The 19,836-nt window shown below is 51.2% G+C and overlaps 1 protein-coding gene across 3 annotated transcripts in view; it reads right to left on the bottom strand.

Moving 5' to 3' along the window:
• Window positions 1-1,624: 1,624 nt before the first annotated feature.
• Window positions 1,625-19,836, bottom strand: part of PHC2 (polyhomeotic homolog 2) — a 101,606-nt gene continuing 83,394 nt past the window's right edge. For 2 of the 3 annotated variants that reach the window (XM_061184521.1, XM_061184520.1), the window contains 6 exons: window positions 11,555-11,757; window positions 9,723-9,852; window positions 8,777-8,891; window positions 7,562-7,703; window positions 6,330-6,606; window positions 1,625-3,057 (listed from right to left, as the gene is read on the bottom strand). In XM_061184521.1, coding sequence (XP_061040504.1) covers window positions 2,903-3,057; window positions 6,330-6,606; window positions 7,562-7,703; window positions 8,777-8,891; window positions 9,723-9,852; window positions 11,555-11,757 — 1,022 coding nt within the window. In that variant the 3' untranslated portion in view covers window positions 1,625-2,902. Of the gene's footprint in view, window positions 3,058-6,329; window positions 6,607-7,561; window positions 7,704-8,776; window positions 8,892-9,722; window positions 9,853-11,554; window positions 11,758-17,851; window positions 17,905-19,836 lie in introns of those variants that run through there. The other variant, XM_061184519.1, reaches the window with a different exon arrangement.

The following is a 19,836-nucleotide window of genomic DNA, read 5'->3' as shown; positions in this document are numbered from 1 at the left end:
CGTGGTCCTCGGGCCAGACTGTGGTGTTTGCCACCCGGGGAGAACCTTGTTCTGCGCAGAGCTTCAGCCGGATCTCAAGGGCACCGGTCACCTGATTGTGACCTTGGACAGTTCACCTTGAGGAGCCCGTGATCTCTTCAATAAAACAGGTATGTACACCAGCCACCAGGACAGGGTGAGAGCCACACAAGGTAGTTACATGGAAAAGTTCTGGAAGGTTTGCACTAGGCAGGGTTTTTTTAAAGTGCAGGTTATGATCCATCAGAGGGCCATGAAGTCAACCTTACGGATCATGACAGATTTTAAAAGTATGAACGGGAAGGGAATTGAAAATATCAGAATGTATCGTACGTCAGGGTAGGTATTGTTTTGTGATTGTTTTGTTTCAGTTATATATATTCAAGTACATATACGAGGGTGGGAAACTTTTTTTAAACTGTTGGTCATGATCAAAAAAGTTTTGCAAAATTCTGTGTAAGGTGTAAACATCAGGAGCAAATGTATGTTGAAGGAGGCACCCTTCAAACTGGGGCCTTTCACCCAGAGTGAAGAAACAGCACTGATATTTACCTGTGTCAGTCAGTCCTGCAAATCCACCATATCCTCTTTCAGGAGTTTTAGTTCCCTTCTCCACCACACACATAAGGACAAACTCAGTGTGGGCCCGGCGTTGTCCTCCAGAAAGGGGAAGTGGAGGTCCAGTGTAGACTCGCCCAGCTGCACGGGCCACGGTGGGCCAGCCCGCCTGGCCTGGAGTGGGGAGGGCAGCGCAGGGGGCTCCCGAGGCGCCCTCTCCACCAGGCACTTTCCCCGAGGTTCTGAGGTCCTTGCCCCCTGCCACTCCCCCTCGGCCCAGCGTCCTGCCCTGGCCTCGTCGCCTTTCCCGACCTCCTGGACCACCAGACTTTCCAGTCCTGGCTCCACCCTCTGGCTCGTCCAGTAACCAGTTTGTTTCTCCTCTTCCTCCGGGTAGTGGCCATATTTTAAAAGGCCTTGCAGAGAGTTCTCGTCCAGATATGGGTACTGGCTCTTAAAAGGTCCCTGCTTATCTCCCCGAGCCCCGCTGTTACAGACTGAATGCACGGCGAGCAGTCTGCGCCTGGAAGGCCCTTCTCCTTTATTCGAGGCTTAGGTGTCACCTCCTTGAGGCAGAGACTCTCCTAATAGTTTGCTATTGCAGCATCCAGAAAATGCTCAGGTGTCAAGTGAGCCAAAGCCACCCCAAGGGCAGTTCTGGACGCGGAGCTGCAACCACCACAGGTGTCTGCGGCGGAGGGAAGGGTCTGGGCTCCGCCTCAGGTGTGCCAGATATCCCTGGCCCAACAGCATCGTGTCTCCCTGGTGGCAGTGCTGGGTAGGGGGGCTCAGAGTTGAAGGGGCCCTGGACCTCACACTGCAGGGGACACCCGTGTGAAGAACAGAGGTGGGATCTGCTTTTCTCATGTGGACTGGGGCCAAGGGCACCCTCAAAGGACCCAGCCCCAGCGAAGCGTGGAGGATATGCTATCCAGTTAAGGTGGTCATCCCTCCCCCAACCCAGGGACCCACCCCTCTCCTGACAGATGAAAAGTAGCCATTCAGGACCACAGAAAGACATCCCCAGGGGAGAAAGGCACAGAAGGAACAGATTTTACGGATTTATTTTTAAAAAACAAAAACAAAAGGTTAAAAAAGTCCTTCATTTCCAACCCTGCCTGGGGGTGTGAGTGGGGAATAGAACAAGCTGAGAAGGGCACCCACCCTCCCCCCAGGGAGAGTCCCACTCTCCCCAGGAGTCTGCAGAGGACCGGGCAAGTCAGAGGCAGGCCCTCGCCCTTCCTGCCCCGCCTCCTCCATGGGCAGCTCAGACCGCCACCAGCAAGTTCCAGAGGCAGAGAAGTGTGGGACCCGAAGCCGAAGGCTGCCTTCTTCACCTCAGTGGTGGTCACTCTAGCTCTTCTGCCCTTGGACGTTCCCTGGGCCCCACCGCTGGGCTCCCAGGGCGGGCGGGCAGGCAGACGGGGAGGCGCGGCCCGGCCTAGCCCACCAGCAGCTTCCTCAGTGCCGCCTGTGACACAGCAGGGCAGTCAGGGGGACGTCACAGTGCGGGAAGGGGCTGCGGAGACACCTCGGCATCTGGAAAGGAAAATCTCCTACTAATCTTCATCGCTTTCTGATCGTGCCTCTCCGCACTGAGGCGGCCCTTCTTTCCTATTCCCCATCCTGAGGCTGAGTGGAGTCCAGGACAAAGCACTAAGTGGCTGTTTGCTACAAAACACCTGGAGATGCCAGAGGGTGGCTCTCGGCCTGTCAGTCCAGGCTCCCACACAGTCACACAGTCACACACACAGCGTTAAGGCGTCTGTGCCAGCAGGTGTGGCCAAACTGGGCCCAGCTTCTCTCCCTCCACCTGTAGAGGGTGAAGGGGGAGAACCCTTCTGGCTGCTTCAGAAACAGGCTGCAGTGGGAGAAGCTGGCAGCGGGAAGAATTAGCTGGGCCCAGAGAAAGAAGTGGAGGAAGGCAGGCAAGGGCTTCCGAGGCCTCTAGGCAGGCCTGATGGCTGCCCTTGGAAGTGACCCAACTCAGGTTGGGAGCCCTGACCGTATACCCCCTGGAAAATGGGGGACAGAGGGAGGGGAAGAGAGCGGGGCTAGAGTAGTGGGACTTTGGAGGAAGCCAGTGCTATCAATATGTACAAGCATAAAGCCCCATCTTCTGCGCCACCTACCTCTCCGCCCCTCCCACAGAAAGAAAGGCCCCTGAGAGCCATTGAGGAGGTGCCGGGACCTCCTCCCCAGCCATGCCCCACAGGGAAGGCCCCTTCCCTCAACTGGCCCCATTTCTGGGCCCCCAGGAGTGTCCGCTGGCTCTGCTCAGTCGGGAGGAGGAGCCCGGGGCCGGAACCCCGGTGCCCGGCCAGCCCTAGGAGTCCTTGAGCATGCTGATGCGCGCGTAGATCTTGAGGGCGGGCCCCAGCTTGATGTTCATGGCACTCATGAGGTGGTCCTCCTTGAGCAGCAGCAGAGCTTGCCCGTCGATTTCCTGGGCACGGAATTCCTCTGCTATCTCCTGGCAGCCTGAGGGGACATGACCAAACACAGTATCAATATCAGTTAGAGCTACCAGCGGTCATGCTTGGCAGTCACTGCCCTTCAGATGCATCATCTCACTTGATCCTCATGACCACACCTCGAGGAAGGTGTTGCTCTTCTTATTTTACAGCTTGAGAGAGGCCGAGTGACTTACCCGAGGTAGCCAGACTCTACGGTGGTCCTGTGACCCGACACCTCCTTGTTCACCAGCCCCCCCCCCCCCCCCCCCCCAGTGAACTGGGCTGGCCCCGGAGATCAGTACGGTGTTGTGGAAGTGACAGCATGGGATTTCCAAGGCTGGATCATAAAGGGCGCAGCAGCTTCACCTTGGTCTTTTGGATAATTTATTTTGGAATATGCCAACCACCGTGTCGTGAGGACACTCAAGCAGCCCTCTGGAGAAGCCCACTTGGAGAGGAACTGAGGCCTCTTGCCCAGAGCCAGCCCCCCGTTGCCATGTGAGCGTGGCACCTTGGAAGGGGGTCCTCCAGCTCCAAGCCCTCAGAAACTGCAGCTCTGGCTGCTATCGTGACTGAGCCTTTGAAAGATACTCCGTGCCAGAAGTGCCCAGCTAAGCCACTCCACAGAACCCTTGAGATAAGAAGTGATTACTGTTTTAAGTCATTAGGCTTGGAGTAATCTGTTTCACAGCAGTAGGTAACTAACGCAGATCTGGGTACTTGGAAGATGGGTGCTGCCATCACCACACCTTCACCATGTGGGCGTGGCCTTGGACTTGGCAGTGGGTAGGAGCTGGAGGGACTTTGAGGAGAGCAGCAGTGAAGGTCTAAGGTTTCCTGAGAGACGGAGTAAGAAGCCTGATGGCCTTTGAGGAAACTGCTGGGGAGGCTTAAAGGAACGTGAGGAAACTTACTGGAAATTGGAAGAAAAGGGATCCTTGTTATGAAATAGTAGAAAATTTAGCAACACTGTTGCTGGTGGTAACCCGGTGGGTGTGACACGCCTACTGAACGTTGCCTGGGCTCAGGAGACCTCAGGCAGACCGCTGCAGTGCCACCTGGCTTCCCACCGTGGCCGCGGGAAATGTGAGGAGGGACGAGGTTGAGGAAAACGAGAACAGGAAGGAGCCTGGATTTGCTGATTTTGAAACTCCTCAGCCTCTCCAGATGGCAAATGATGCTGAAATTAAGAAATGGTTTCTAGGCAAAGACCAAATCCAGGACACAGTCAAAAAGACACAGTCTAAAGATGAAACTGCGGGGGTGACTTAAATCTTTTGTTAAGACCGCAGAAAGCTCTAAGGTGCCGCCTCAGAGACCTGTTGGATCAAACGCTCTCTCAGAATTTTATGGGCGTGCCTCACAGAGCCTCTCCATTCAACAGCCCAGCTCCTCAGACTGTTAAGGGCACTGTCCCTCAGCTTCAGAAGAAACCTAACGTGGAGTAAGGCTTGTCTTGGAGACACTGTTGGATAACATTCATAAAAAGCCCACAAAGAGTAAGAGAATCATCTGGCAGAAACACTGCTCACATGGACGGAAAGGGTCAGAGATTAGTAATATGAAATAAAAGCAGCAGGAAGTAGGCTGAGAAAACAACTCTGCAGGCTACCTTTCATGGGAAAGGAAGGATGACTCAGGGTGGAACCAAGAGCGAAAGAGAATCACTCCGGGCTTTGAGTCCTAATCAAGGAAATGCCAACACATGCCCTGGTATGGACTGGCGACTCCTGTAGCCTCCTCTGTTCTCCCTTCTTGAACGGGGCATCCTGAATGGGCACGTCTACCGTGGTTACCCGATGCCCATCCCACCATATTCTAGGTTTGTGGAGGGAAGTGGATAACCTGTTCCTCGTTCTCAGGTCTGCAGATTGAGAGGAATCATCCTTGAGGAGCTGGACCCAGTGAGCCTCATCCGTGCCTGGACCTGAGTTAGATGCTGAGATCCTGGACCTCGAACCTCCACTGTAATGGGATGAGACTTGTGGGGCCTCGGGTAGGGGTGAGGGTATTTTGCATGAGGGAGGAACATGAATCACTGGGGGGAACTATGGTAGTAGCCGGCCTCCAAGTAGCTCCCAATAATCCTTGCTTCCCTTTCATGCCTTCATGAGTCCCTCACAGTGAATGGGTTGACCTGTGTGGTCAGCAAGATATTGTTGAAGTGACAGAATGTGATTTCGGAGGCTAGATCATAAAGGGCATGGTGAGTGGCTTCCACTTTGTTCTCTCGGATCACCCCTTGGGGGGACAACTGGCTGCCACGTCACGAGAACACTCAAGCGTGAGCATTCTGAAGAGACCCGTGGGAGAGTGACTGAGGCCTCCTGCCAGCAGCCACATGCTCCCTGAGAAGCATGTGAGTGAGGCACCGGCACCCTGGCAGAAGATCTGACAGCCCCAGGTGACCCTTCAGATGGCCTCAGCTGGCCTTGGCCGACATCCTCATCGCAACCTCCTAAGAATCCCTGTGGCAGAACTGCCCACCTAAACCACTCCTGAATTCCTTATCCACATTACCTGTGCGATAACAAATTTGGGGGATGCAGCAATAGGTAACTAATACACTGGGTTAAGTGGCAGAGCCAGGATTTGAGCCCAGTTCTGTTTAACTCCGAAGCCTGCTCTTAACCACTATGTCCCACTTTGGTCTCTGAGTGAGCGGGCTCATGGTCACCACTGCCTGACCTGGTCGGTGGCTGGGTGAGGCTGGCACAAGAAACAGCGGAGAAGCTCTGGTCTCGACGAGCGCAGCCATGCAGATGGGAGGTCTTTCAAGGTTCGTTTCTAGATCCTACCCTCGAGACCACCGGCACTGCGCACCCAGGGTCACGTGCGGCTACCAGCTCCTGTACGTGCTTGCGTGGCTTTGTGCTTAGGCTGCTCCCTGATGCAGTCTCTCCATCTGGCACAGGCCTGCTTGTCCACTGTCACTCAGTGTGAACGTTCTTCGTTTTAACCTTCTCCTTGACCGATTTCCTCCACTCCCACTTGACGCCCCTCCCCAACTCGCCCCGGAGACACACAGGGTTGGTCACGTCATCACCTTCACACAGGCCCCTCGCCGAACCCCCAGATACGGCAGGTTATAGCCACAGAACATGACAGTCGGCGCTCCATGCTAGAATGTAAGCTCTTACTGGCAGGCACCTCCTCATACTCACCTCTGCCCCCCTGTTCCTGAACCCGAGTCTCTCCCTGAACTGCCTTGTCTCTCCTGGTGGTGGCAGGTGAGGTTTCTCACACCCTCTCTTTCCTTGCTACTCCAGGCAGGTGTGGAACTTCCAAGGACCTTACCTGGCAGAGAGCGGATGAATTCGTAGACATCTTCCACATTCCATTTGGTGGGCTCGCTTGGCAGGAAGTGGTGTCCCATGCCCACCAGGTCCCGCATGTGCATGTCAGGGAGCTCCAGGTCCCGCTGGCCTTGTCGCCGGCGGGAGGTGGATGAGCTGGCTGAGATGGGTGATAAGGGTTCCTCGTAGCTTGAGTTATCGGAGCAACGGCTGGAGTCTTCCTGGCTGTGTGTTAGCTGCAATGCGGCAGTAACTGAAAGGGGTACAGTGCCTGTTGGCTGGGAGCAGAGAGAAACAGTTTTCTTCAGGATGGGGGCATAAACGACCTCTAACAGAGTGCTGGGCAAAGGCAGGTATATTCTCCCTTTTCTATGTGGTCTGCTACTATGTATCTTTGAATTTGAGATCAAAAAGCATCTTTTGCAATGTCCCCTCTCTGATCCTAAGCAGAGTTAGTCCCAGTACTGGAGCATGTACCACACTACACTGCAATAATCTGATTCTACATCTATTCTTTCTTCTAGACGTGGGGTTTTTAACCAGGGCTCTGTGGGTTTAGGGGGATGGTCTGTAAACCACCTGAAATAGCATGTAAATTTTCTTGTGTATGTCCATGTTGGACTGTAGCTTTCATCAGATTCTTAAAGAGGTTTATGGCCAAAACAATAACAATAAACAGCAAAATACACATAAGGTCTGAAGCATCATACTAGGCTGTGAGTTCCTGTAGCAAAACTTAAGAGATTTAGTGCCTAACAGCTCCTGATGTACAGCCAGTGCTAAAACATATTTCATGAACAAATACCCATGTTCCTGGTAGAGACCTTCAAGGACTCAGTGCTCTGATGGTCAGAGAGGCAACAAGGAGGGGAAGTAAAGGGTGTCGGCTGCCTCTCACCTAGCCCTCCTCCGAAGGCAGGTGCTACCTGGGACAGCAGCCTGTCTCTTCAGGCAGGGGAGCCCGGGAAGTCAAGGATGGAGGCAAACTGGAAGAAAGGGGTGAAGTCGGGGCAAGGTCACGGAGGAGGGAAACTTGAAGCATCCATGGGTCTAAATGAAGGGACCTATGAAGGGACATGGGGATGGCTTGACCTGACAGATCATGAGCGATGAGAACATGATGGAGCACTGACGCCAGCAGCGGAAAAGGACGGCGGGCGTTCCGGGTCGTGTTAGGAAGGGAAGTTGGTGGGGACGCAAGAGCACGAGCTTCAGGCTCCGCCAGCCTCTCACCTGCTTCTTGGTATCCTTGGTAAGTGTTGGGAGACTGGCTTTGCTGGCCCGACGGCGGTTGTGGGTTGTGGCTCCCGCCTTCTGCAGCTTGCTCCGGTCCGAGTGGAAAAGGCCCACTCGTTTGGTGCATCCCACATTGTACCTGCCAGAGCCAGGGGAACAAGGGTGGTCAGGGCAGTCGCAGGGCGAATGGCCCAGGAGGAGTAAGAGCAGCCAGGATACCTGGCAGAATCGGAGTCTGCCTACTCGTTCCAGTCCTAAGTCCATCACTTAGTACAGCTGGGTGGATTTGGGCAAGTCACTTAGCCCCTCAGTTTCCTTATGTAGAGTTGGGGAGGAGACCACTCACTTTCTGTAACCGGTCTGGCAATAACATAAGCTAATGTGTGCCAAGTGCCTGACACAACAACTTGGATCATGGTAAAAACTCAGGGCTGCCACATTCCACTCCACGTATCACCGGGGCCAGGGAACTAGCGTCCTCTGTCCTGATGGAGGACAGCTTGGCAGAGCGTCACAAAGGTGCGGGAGGCCCTCCAGCGCAGCCTGTGGGGAGCGAGGGCTGCGGACAGCCCTACTCCAGCTGGTGTGCAGGGCATCTCTGCCTGGGGCCTAGAGAGTTCCTCTCTTCTGGGAGCTCAGGCCTCTTCCCTCTTGGCACAAGGAGCACTCCGGGCTTAGAGTCAGACAAGTCTAGATCCCCAGCTCGAAGGCTTTAGGCGATATTACTTCTCCTTGGTGCCTCAGTTTCCTAACATGTATAAAGGGCACAATAGCAATACCTGCCCCACAGTATTACTTTGAAGATTAGATGACATAATGCATATTAACACCCAGCACAGAGACTCACACACAGCCAGCCCACAGTAAACAACGTTGGTGTTTGCTGTGATCATCTGTCTTCTAAGCTGGGTGAACGCTCACAGAGGAAACATCTGTAGCCAGCGCAGTGGCTCTGGGCAAAGCTTCCAGTGGAGGCTTCGGTAAACCCTAAGGAGATGGGAGCTGCCAAGGGCGGGTGCCAGTGGGACCCAGGAGGGCCAGACAAGCTAAATGCTGCTTCCTTCCCTTGGACCGTTGCCGCTTGCCCTGCTCTGCTCATGGGAGTTCTTCGGTGAACGAGTGACAGGATGCTGCTTCCAGGCAGGTCACGGAAATAAGGAGCTGGGTACCAAGGCGCAATCCCAAGAAAAGGGAAGGGGCTGAGGCTCTTACCTTTTTGCACAAGCCATGGAGCAGAAGCGCTTGGAACGCTTGAACTTGTAGGCAAAGTCCACCCGGCCACAGAGCTCACACTTGAGTTTAAGGGGAGTACCCTCCTCTTTGGATTCTGAAAAGCAGAAAATCGGTAAGCGCGGACAAGGAGTAGTCCCCACAGGACTGCCCACAGCCCCACCCCGGGGCCTCTCTGCTCTGTCCTGCCTGCAGCAGCGGCTTGGAGAGCGCCAAACTGCTTTTGTCGCTATTTTTGGAAGGGCTGTGGTTTCACCCCTGGGAAGTATCCAAAGGTGTCCAAAGATGGCCCCTGGACACCCGGCAGTTTCTTCTGCTAAGGGCTATGAGACAAAGCACGGGTGGGGAAGAACCAGCGCCCCTCTTTATGACCCTGGAAGAGAGCGGGCGGCTCAGAGGGAAAGCTTCAGTGCTGTCACCACTGATCTGGAATGACCCCGCCCTTCCCGTGAGGTGTCCAGTTGGCTGCCGGCCTGGGTAACAGAGCCCAGGAGTTCTGCAGCCTACGTGGGCGTCCCGTCCCGCCTCCACTTAGTCAGTGGCTTGTGTGGCAAGTGCAGCCGTCGCTGGCCCCCGTCCTGAGTGCAGGCTCCTGGGGCGGTAGAGGAAGGGCACAAGCCACCTGGGGCTGCTCCTGCAGGCCTACAACTGGCGAGTGACTCACGCGGGAAAAGCCGCTCTTGGAATCCTGGGGCTGGCAGGAGTGGGGCTGGAGACAGGCAGGGCACACTCAGTTCCCCAGGGGCAGGAACTGCCGTCCGTTTTCTAGGGACAGGGCTGAGCAGGCACTGGGGGAAACGTCAGCTGACATGTTCACACGCTCCCCGGCTCAGAGCCCCTCCGTGGATACCAGGAAAGGACCTTCCAGCCTTGCTGAGTCCTGTTCAGCCCCGTCAGAAGCCCCAGCATCCAGGGTCTGAGACGCTACCTTGCAGATAGGGCTCCTCCATCTCTGAGTCAGTGGTGGTGGTATGGTCCTGCTGCGGAAGTTTCTCAGGCAAGAACCCCTGTGCATACTTCTTCTTGAGATTCCCCACCAGCAGGGATGAGCGTCCCACCTAGGGGACAAGGCAACATGGAGGCCATGAGGGTCAGGTGGGCACGCTTCCTTGCTATCCAGCCTCATCAAAATTACATGTATAAAGCACCCAGGCACAGATGGCCGCCCCTGTATCACCATCCAGGTACACCCTGCTCAAGGCCTGTTTTGCTGTTTAGCTCAAGAGGCAAGATGCCGATGACCACCAAAGCACGGGGATGGAAATGGCTTCAACCCAGGACCAGTGGATGGCTTAGGAGGTCAGGAGAATATCTACTCTTCCAAGCATCTAGCGGGCAGAGATGGAGGCAGGGATCAGGTTTCCCGCAGCACCAGGACAAGGGCCAGGCCCCAGCACTCACATGTCACGGGGCAGGAACACAGCTGAGGCTGTGTGTGACTGTTATGTGTGACACAGAGACCCAGCCGCCATTCCTGGATGCCTTACTGTTCTCTCCCTTACCACTGCCCTACCCGAGCCAGAGGGACAGGCAGCCACGGAGGAGAAGAGGAAAACGTGGACACTGGGCCACACCGGAAAGCAAAGGCCCTCGGTGGTGCCAGGATCCCAGACTAGCTGATTCACTCTTTGGTGCACTCCCTTTGTTGTCTTTTGTGCAGGCAGCCTGGTTGCCAGATCTCTAGGGCAATGCTGGGGCTGCTATCCAATCTGCATCGACCCTGTGAGATCAGCTGGGTTCTGGAGCTTCTCCAGGGGGCCAAAGGGAAGACCTAGTCAAATGAGGGAAGGGATGTGACAGGGCTAGAGCTACTTATAGCTAAGGTGCCACCAGCCTTGACCGACCTCCAGAGGGAAAGAGGACAAGAACCTGTCTTGGCATTTTTGTCTTTTGGCATTTTAGAAGGGCAGTCCACCCATCTCAGTTAATCAAGCTCAGAGGCTTCGGCTGACTATTCAAACCACTCGTGGATCCAAAGAATGTGCAGAAGACAGATGGCCTCCCATGAAGATGTTGTGTCTCTAACAGCCAGTTAAGTTCATCACGAGAGAGGCTGGAGTGCACCTGGCTCTGGGCTCCTCCCACCTAGACAGCAGGCCACCTGTCTCACCAATTCACACTGTGCACTACTGGCTCTGGGTGCTGTTCTAATGAGCCATTTTCTTGATTCTTCTGTGTTTCCCCTTGGTCTTATGCTTTAATTGGAGACACTTGATGAAGTGCCCCTTTCTGAAGTGCCCCTCATTCACTCCCCTTTCAAGGCTCTGTCCCCAGAAAAGAAGCTTCAGGCTGTAACTCTGTTCGCCTGTCTTCCATTCAGATAGATCTTGAGAATTCTCTTCCACACAGGTTCCTTTTGCTCTCTAACCAGCCAAAGTGTTGCCATTTGGGGGTTTTGGCATTCAAACCTGAATGCCAAAGTCCATCATCCTGCACCAAATACCCCAATGTGAACTCCCTTCTAACCAAGGGGTTCGCACTTCACCAGGCAGGGACACAGCTGAGTCTGTGTGGAAACTTCTAACCAAGGGGTCTTGCCAATTATTCTTAATCACTGACCCCTTCTGGACCTTAGGAAGACACTCAATCCTAGAAAGAAAATGGCTATGACATTCCTTTGGGGGAAAATTAGCAAGGAAAGAGCAAATTTTTCACATTTTCAGAAATTTTACATGGAAATGTAAAGCTATTCTAATACACATCCAAAGTATACTTATTAAAAAAAAAAAAAAAAAAAAGGGGAAAAGAAGTAGTCCGTACCGGGAAAGGCTCCGCCCCCTCCTGGATCACAAACCCTTCGATAACATGCGTCAGGATTTGGGGTTTCACAATGGCCTGTGGTGGTTTATTCTCACCATTCTGGGGGGCAGTGCCGGTGATGCTGGAGGCAGAGTTTCCGTTCCCTGAGGTCATGCCGGGGCTGCTGAAGTCGGTCAGTGCATGAACAATGCCCTGCCCTGTCTCTGTACAAGGGAAAGCAGGAAAACACAAGCAGGGGGGGTCAGAACCAGGTCTAGGCCAGTAGCAGAGCAGGGACTCAACACTGCCCGACAATGCAAACCAAGCAGCCCCCTCCCTCAGTGACCCATTCAAAAGTGGTACAGTCTCAATGGACCCACCACCAAGTGAGACTACAGTCTGCTCTGCAACCATGCAGCTCATCCGCCAGCAATGTTTCTGAATTTCCCAACTGTGCTAAGAATAGTCCAACCAGGTTACACAGGCAAGAATTCTGCCTTGGAGGAGTTAAGACCTTGGTCAATATTGATGTGGACAAACGAGTTTACATTCTGCTCTGCTCAAGGGAGAAAATGTATTCAAGGTGACATCTAAAACCAAGATGAAAAGCTGAACTAGTATAGGGCTTGGGGCATGACGGGGTTTGGGGGAGAGAGGATAAATGAACCTTCTACGAGGTTCCTCAGGAAAGGGTTAGATTTTAAGCGTGCTGTGAAATGTCAAAGTACTGAACCCCAAGTAAACATTTTAACACAGGTCTGCCTCATCGGAGACTGGTTATTTGGGATCACTGCATTAAGATGTGCGTGTATTCTGTTTCTCCACCGAGGAAGCCCCTGGGCAGAGCTGAGGTTTTCTATGCTGTTCCTGCAGGTCTCCTGCTCCCAATCAAGCCTCTTGTCCAGTTCTCAGCTCCACATCCAATCTGATTCTCAGCCAACCCCAGACTCCTTCCCTCCACGGAGAGCCTTGCTTAAGTTTTCCTCTCCACGGGCCTGCCAGCCTTTCTCTGAAGAGCCTGACAGAGCTCCAGTAAGTATGATGAGGTGCCTTTACAGAACCACACCACAAGGGACCCCCTTTTCTCCACTCCAAACGTACCTCTCCTGAGTTGCTTCACTGTTTTAGAAGCAACTTTTCTCTCTTCACTTTTTAAACTCTTTCCCCACCCCCCCACCCCCCTTCCCAGGGCCATTCTCTACCACCACCAACTGTGTGAAGCTGAGGTTGCCTTTAACCTGGAACTTCCTAAAAAAGAAAAAAAAGAAAGAAAGAAGAAAAAAAAGAAAAAGCCATTTCTTTATTGCAACAAGCTCACTGACAGTAAGCATAACCCAGTGTGAATGTATGTATTACACACTTTAAAAACAATTTCAGTATATTTATTAGCTAAGTAATTTTTGCACAAAATTTATACGAAGATGCTCTTATTTCATGTTAAAGATCTAAAAATTCCACCACAGAACAGGAATTCACAATGCCTAATTATGTGGCATGGAGAAATCAAAATAAACTCATTTTAGAAAAGGTTTATAACCGGCTCATTTTCTTACTAGTAGTCCTAATGTGCAATAAACGGGGATAAATCTTTTTTGTTAAAAAAAAAGAGTTGGCCATGACACATGCCCTCAGTACTCAGACCTCTATAATTCAACTATAATAAATTTCAGAGCTGAGCAGGAGTTACCTAAGAGATGTGATTAATGAGATTTTTTAAAAATTAATTTTTTTGGAGACACAGTCATACCAGCAAGTTAGAAAAATTCCTTTACGTGTTTACAGTCCTTTGAAAAAAATTTTTTGACACTTTTGACCTTTCTATAGGGATGGAAAATTTCTCCTTTAGAATCAGTCTTTCTAAAATTGTAAAGGTGTTTGGGAACTAGAAAAAAAAAATCTTTCCTTAACAATCCATGAATAACTAGGAGGACTGAGTTAATTATACAATCAATCAAGTTAAGTTTCTTTGCTTTTAAATTTTAAATATTTAAGTCTGTATTTACATAATTACATTTTTGCTGCGTTTATATTTTAAAATATTTTAAATACGCAAAGAAACAAATCTGTATTTTATTTAAAATAATGAATAAATGTTGTTAAAATAGAAAGGTTACTATGTAAGTTAAAATCCTATTTTTAGATGATGGCTATTCCCTTCTAATTAGAGCCTAGTAAAATATTCCCTGGCTTCGCTAATGAGCTACTGTACAGATTATGGAATCAGAAGATTAGAAAGTCTGGTTCAACCCCTTACCAGTGCTTGACCCTTCCCTATAATAGCCCCACCCCCAGTGATTTTCTGGCATTTGTTTGAATACCTCTAATGACAAAGGGACTCACTACCTCTGAAGTAGTTTGTTCCCAACTTGGGCAGTTCAATTAATAAGTTCTTCCTTACAATGAGCCAAAAATCTATCTTCTGTTAATTTCTGTCCACTTACCCTGGTTCTATTCCTTAGGACCACGCAGAACAAGGCTAATCTTATTTGTATAATAGGCAAAAATACAGACTTAGACCTGGCTTAGAGACTGATCTCTATCACTCAAGTGGATTAGGGACAAGTCCTCTTCTGTCTCTGAGCCTTGGTTTCTCCAGCTATAAAATACATACAATAATAAGACCTACCCTTTAGTGTTGCTACGAGGACTAAGTGAGAACATGAATAGCAGTGCAGTGCTAGCACACTGGGAAACACTCCAGAAATGCTCTTGGTGTCCTGAAGGATGTCACCTATGAGCCCAGTTTATGTTCTCTCCCCCAGGCCACACTCCCTCTGCTCCTTTGACTATTTCTTATATAAAAGGTTGCAAATTCATCATCACCCTAGGTCTTCTTTGCCAGCATCTTTTAAAGTCAGGTACTCAGTCAATACTAACATAATATATCAAGTGTATTGATCCAAGAGATCCTGTTGGTAAGAGTTTTGTTTTGTTTCTTTTGAACACAATCTCGTTCCTAGCTGAGAGCACAGATGGAGGGCAATGAGTGACTCCCTTGTTTTAGTTTATAATACTTCTATGGAGTTAATCCATTCTCCTCTGAATTCTGGGATCACGCCCACCTCCCTCTTTTCACTGATATTTATCACCAAACAGCTGCTGATACCCTGTCTCCTTTTATGGGATCTCTCCAATCTTGTTCGACTCGTCTCCTTGCCCCCTCTACCCACTTCCCTCCTGTCTCTCAGATCTGTGCCTACTAACGTACACTGCAAGACGAGGGGGGAGCTCCTGAGGGCAGAGTCCTTCCTCACGCCAAATACAGTAGCAAACAGAGACATTCACCAGCTCAGAGACTACAGAGCCAATACTTAACTCTGGGAGGAAAAAGACTTTTTGGGAATCTAAGTTTTTAAAAAAGGATCTTATTAAGCAAGAGAACAAACTAATAAACCCCTTCACCACAACATTAGAAACTGTCACTCTCCATTATACCTCTGGGGCAGCTTACAGGAGACACAGAATCCAAGGGACGGAAGGGAGAGCGTTTCATGACTGTACAAAGGTTTGCAGCTATTTTGCTTTGCAGTCATCTTGTAGGCAATACCTTATCATGTGCTTTAGTCACAAAGGAGTTTGGGCTATTTCTGGAATGACCATACACAATCTCACCCCCTGCCAAGCTCAGCACACTGAGATTAATTTAATCTGCTTCCCTTTCTCCCAGACTGCTTTGCAGCCTGCTTAGGGGAAAGCAGCTTAAACTTGCAGAAACCTGCCCTGTTGGCCCTGAGGCCAGATGAAAGACAGAGACAAAGAAATTCTCTATCTTTGGAATTCTTCCTTACTCAATTCCCTTGACCAGTCCCAAAGCTATATGTGCTGCCGGGATTCCCACAGGTCTCAAATGCCTTCATACAGAGTTAGCTACCTGGATCTGAAAGGTGGAGGCCAGGACACCCTGAGTAGGAGAGGCTGCAGGAGGGAAATAAAGCCAAGCTTCAGTGGTGGTGGTGGAAGGGGTAAGTAGAATCTAGCCTTCAACTGAAGCTGACCACAAAGGGCCAAGTATTTGGATCAGAATGAACAAAACAATGTGTTCTGGGGGAGTTGTTACATAACATAGGCCTGAACCTTGTAGGTTGCTTCTCAATCTGGTCTCACAGGCGCTGGCAGAAACAGCCCTTATAGGGACTGGATTAAAATAGGAAGGACCCCCCAGTGGCCCAGTCTGTGAAATTATCTGCTACAGGGCCGGTCTCCTCTGCTAGGCAAAGCAGGTGCCGTTAGGTGGGGGCCGTCTGGGTCTCATCTGTATCTCCAGGGCTAACCCAGTGTCCAATATATGACAACCATTTAACGGCTGCTGAGCTGGAGCATGGGGAACCCGTGGTCCCCGTCTTCACTCTTGACCAGCGTACAGATCTCCCTACTCTTCCGGCAGCAACCGGCCACCAGCTGAGACTGGCACATCACCTTCTGAGGTGATAATGAGAGGGAGCAGCTGGGCTGGTGCCTGCCTACGGGGGTGGCATTTCTGGGTACCTGGCTATAAAGAAGAATGAGAGCTATTCCTTAGCCCAGTTCTTCCTGTTAGAGTGAGGATTTCCTCAGCAGAAGGGAGATACAGCATTAAATTGGCCCCAAAGGCTGCAGCTCTGGGTTCCCTGGTCCCTTTGAAACACTGATGCTGGCTCCAGGCATATGGAAAGGCGTGAGGACCTCTAGAGGCAGAGGCCGGAGGCGCCTATAAAAACGGCCCCACCCCCGGGGCCAGGAGGTAGGTGCCCAGAGAGGCCGAGCTTTCCTGCCCACTGAGGACAGAGGTCAGGCTGGCCCCAGCTACGCACCACCTGGGCCACTTCGGAACCAGTTACGGTGCTCTTTAGAAGCACAGGTAAGGCAAAAATCATCAGTTATGCTGAAATATCGTTCAGTACTAACATTTATTGTGGGTATTTCAGATGACCTGGCCACTCATTCTATTTGCCCCTAAAATAAGTCGCCTTGAAGACCTGACTTCAGAGGAAATGAAGGGCAAGCAGAGCCTCTCCTTCTACCCTTCAACGTGGCCAGTGGCTATTTCCACTTTCTCCAGACATGAGGAGAAAGGGGTATTTTAATTTACAAGACTTCTAACTACCCTTGCTTGGCAGCAGCAGGAGAAAGACAAAGCTAATGAAGTTCATAAAGGATTCAAGGAAGCAGAGTAGGTGATAACATGGATCATTTGCCTGCAACAAATTCTGCTCGACAAATGGCAAAACAAGGTCGCTTATACAACACAGAGCGTTCTCTCCAGGCCCCTGGCTCTGAAGTCCGGCTCACTGTGCCTGAGCTTAGCAGGCCAGTCACGTGGCCAGGAGGGGTGACAGCAGGATTCCTAAACAACTGCTTGCTCTAGAGAGACCCTGAGGGGAGCACCTGCAAAGTGACGCCCAGGGAAGCCACATCCCAGACGGGGAGCAGCTGACACAGACCAGATGCCCCTGGTGCTAACAGCACGGCAAGCTGAGGGCTGAGCCCTCTGGAAAGGCTGCGGCCTCCCTTTACAATCTCATTAGTTATATTTGGGCCCCTAAAGAAATCAGTGCTGCTCTGAAAGTGAGGGAGGTAAGATATCTCATTAAGCACCAATTTGTTGAGAGAGGGAGAGAGAGGGAAGAGAGAGGGAAGGAGGAATGGCGGCTCTATCCTGGGACCCTGACAGAGTATTCCATTAAAGAGATTCATTTGGTTAACAACCTGCTTTAAAATGCAAATATACACCTGTGGCCATTCACACCTGGCTGTGAATCACTTAGAGAAGCAGATAGCTTTCCTCCCAATTTAGGGATAAGGTTTGGTGGGAGGATTGGGGCATGAAGAGTGGACATTTTGGATCAGGGGCACTAGATCACAGAGGACTGGAGTTAGAAGGGCCCTGGGTCTAACATCTTAATTTCCCAGAGGAGGAAAAGGGTGCACAGTTAAAAGTGTGCATTTCAGAATCAAGGCAAGAGTGGGTACCACCTAATTTGGAAGAGAGTGCCTTCTAAAACAAGCACAAAAGGAGCCCTTAGAGAGGTGGGAAAATTGTAGGCCCCTTCCCACCGAGGGTCCCTCCTGAGAACCGGAAGGCTGGACGTACCAGTGCCAGATGTTTGTAGCTTTTGCAATTCTGCCAAGGACCGAGTTACTGTCAGACCCACGAAAAGCCCCTGGCTCCCGGACGCACAGCAGGCCGTGGCTGCCTCACACAGGTGCCCTCATCACCCTGCCCCTCGGAGCACCTCTGCTCTTAGGGGCCTCTCCCGAGAGGGAAGAAAGGGCTGCGACAGGAGGATCCCTTTGGGGCGCTTTGCCGAGTCACGGGAGGGCAAGGGCCTGGCTCCATACCTGGTGCCTGCCGGGGAGGTGGCGGCCCAATGAAAGGGAAGCTGGGCCAGGTTGCCTCAGACGCGCCTCGGTGTCACTGCAGAGTGACCTTGTTGACTCTGGGTTAAGAGGACTGGAGAGCAGACAGGCTTCCTGGGTCTTAAGCATCTGGCTCTGGCAGGGAGGGCTCCTCCTCCTCCCTGGCGGCCATTACCATACAGCTGACTCTCAGGCTGTCTCTTAGGACACAGGCAGAGGGAGCGGGCCTTCTGACTCACCCACACTCCCCAGCTAAAGTGTACATAAGCTGAATTGTAAACAGCTGAACGTTTTCCAAGCGGCCACCCCCGGCTCTGGAGGCAAAAATCAATGGAGCGACAGCCAGCCGCCCCCGCGTGGCTCGGGACCCGGAGCCAGGGGGGATTTCCAAACAGCTGCAGCACTGCTGCCCGGCCCAGGCTGAAGACCAGGTCCCACTCAGCAGCAGCACCTGCGGCTGGTCAACGTGCGATGGCTCACTGGCTGCAGGGAGCCAGGGACAGCGTTCAAAAAAAGCTCTGCAGCCCTACGGTCTCCAGGGCTGCGGTTGAGGGCTCCCAGATATCCTAACATCACAGTTCTCTAGCAGACGCTGTGATTTCACAAGGCAAAAGGTCTGGAACCAACAGGAGAGGCTCCCCGCTAGAGACATCAGGATCACAGGAGACAAGAGGAAAAATGGCAGAGTGGAAAGGCCACCAGCACTGGGGCAGACCTGGGTTCATACTCTGGTTCCATCTTTGATTACCTGTGTAGCTAGCTTCAAGCACTTGGTACCTGCTCTGCGCCTTAGTTTCTCCATCTATAAAAATGACAATCATGCTGCTTACCTTGCAGGGTTACAGGGAATGTTAGAGTTTATATATGTAAAATGCCTGGCACTGATTACATTTAGAGGCTGTGCTACCCAGCAGTTAAGACTGGGATCAGAAAGACCCTAAGCTTAAATCCTACTCTGTAATCCCAGGCAAGTTACTCTAGGCCTCAGTTTCCTCATCTGTAAAATGGGGAAGGTACTCTCTGTCCCATATGGCTGTGGTAAGGATTAAATAAGACACTGCAGTTACGACACAGTGGAAGAGGCCTGACATGGCCATTGGAGGGCTCCCATCACTGAGACTCGAGAGATTAGGAAACTGCCCCAGTCTCACTCGCACTGAGCCTGGCCTCTTGCAGCCCCAGAGCAGAGCTGTTCTTTCACTGGTCCAAACTCAGGTATCATTCATGTTCCTCAGGTGCTCTGGCCTACTCAGTGTCCTGTCCTTGCACTCCTGAAGTAAGGCTTCGGGAAGAAATCTTACTTCCACTTTGACAATGACTGCAACACAAGGGAAATGCACCTGCCCTTTGGGGCAGACCACACGTCCCAATTCACCTTCAACAGTCGTTAATCCAAAGGACATGACAACTGCCAGATTCCCTCCCTTCCTATGCATTTCTTTCATAAACAGTCCCAGGCTATTACACAAAAGAACCCCAGGAACCAGAAAAGAAAGAACTCAGGAACAAATAAAGAACCACTTTTCCTAGTGGTTCTTATAATGCCAGGAGGCGGTTTAGCCTGTGAAAAGAAATTACTTTAAAAGGCTGAAGAGAAAATCATGGAAGATGGATTTATAACAGTTAAAAAAACAACTAGAAATGTTTAGAAAATTCTCTAATTATTTTCAGGTTGACAGCAAGGAAAGGCCACCATGTTGCCTGATATAATGCCTTATTTATTTACCAACTGCAGAAGCACTAATATTCTTAGAGAAATGGGAGAGGGAGAGAGAGAGAGAGAGAGAGAGAGCGCACACGCACGTGCTAGAGAAAGCCAAACCTCAGTTGTCCTTGTCTATATAATGGGATAGATAATACTTATCTTGCAAATCAATCTTCTTGATCATTTCTGCTCTTAGAAAACACTGCCCCCTTCCTTTAATAACCACTGTCTAAGTTTTTAATCACGCTACTTTGCTACCAAT

This window comes from Eubalaena glacialis, chromosome 3, assembly GCF_028564815.1.
Source record: "Eubalaena glacialis isolate mEubGla1 chromosome 3, mEubGla1.1.hap2.+ XY, whole genome shotgun sequence".
NCBI lineage: Eukaryota > Metazoa > Chordata > Mammalia > Artiodactyla > Balaenidae > Eubalaena > Eubalaena glacialis.
Note: the sequence above shows the minus strand (reverse complement) of the source record. Positions and strands in the feature narration are given on the sequence as shown.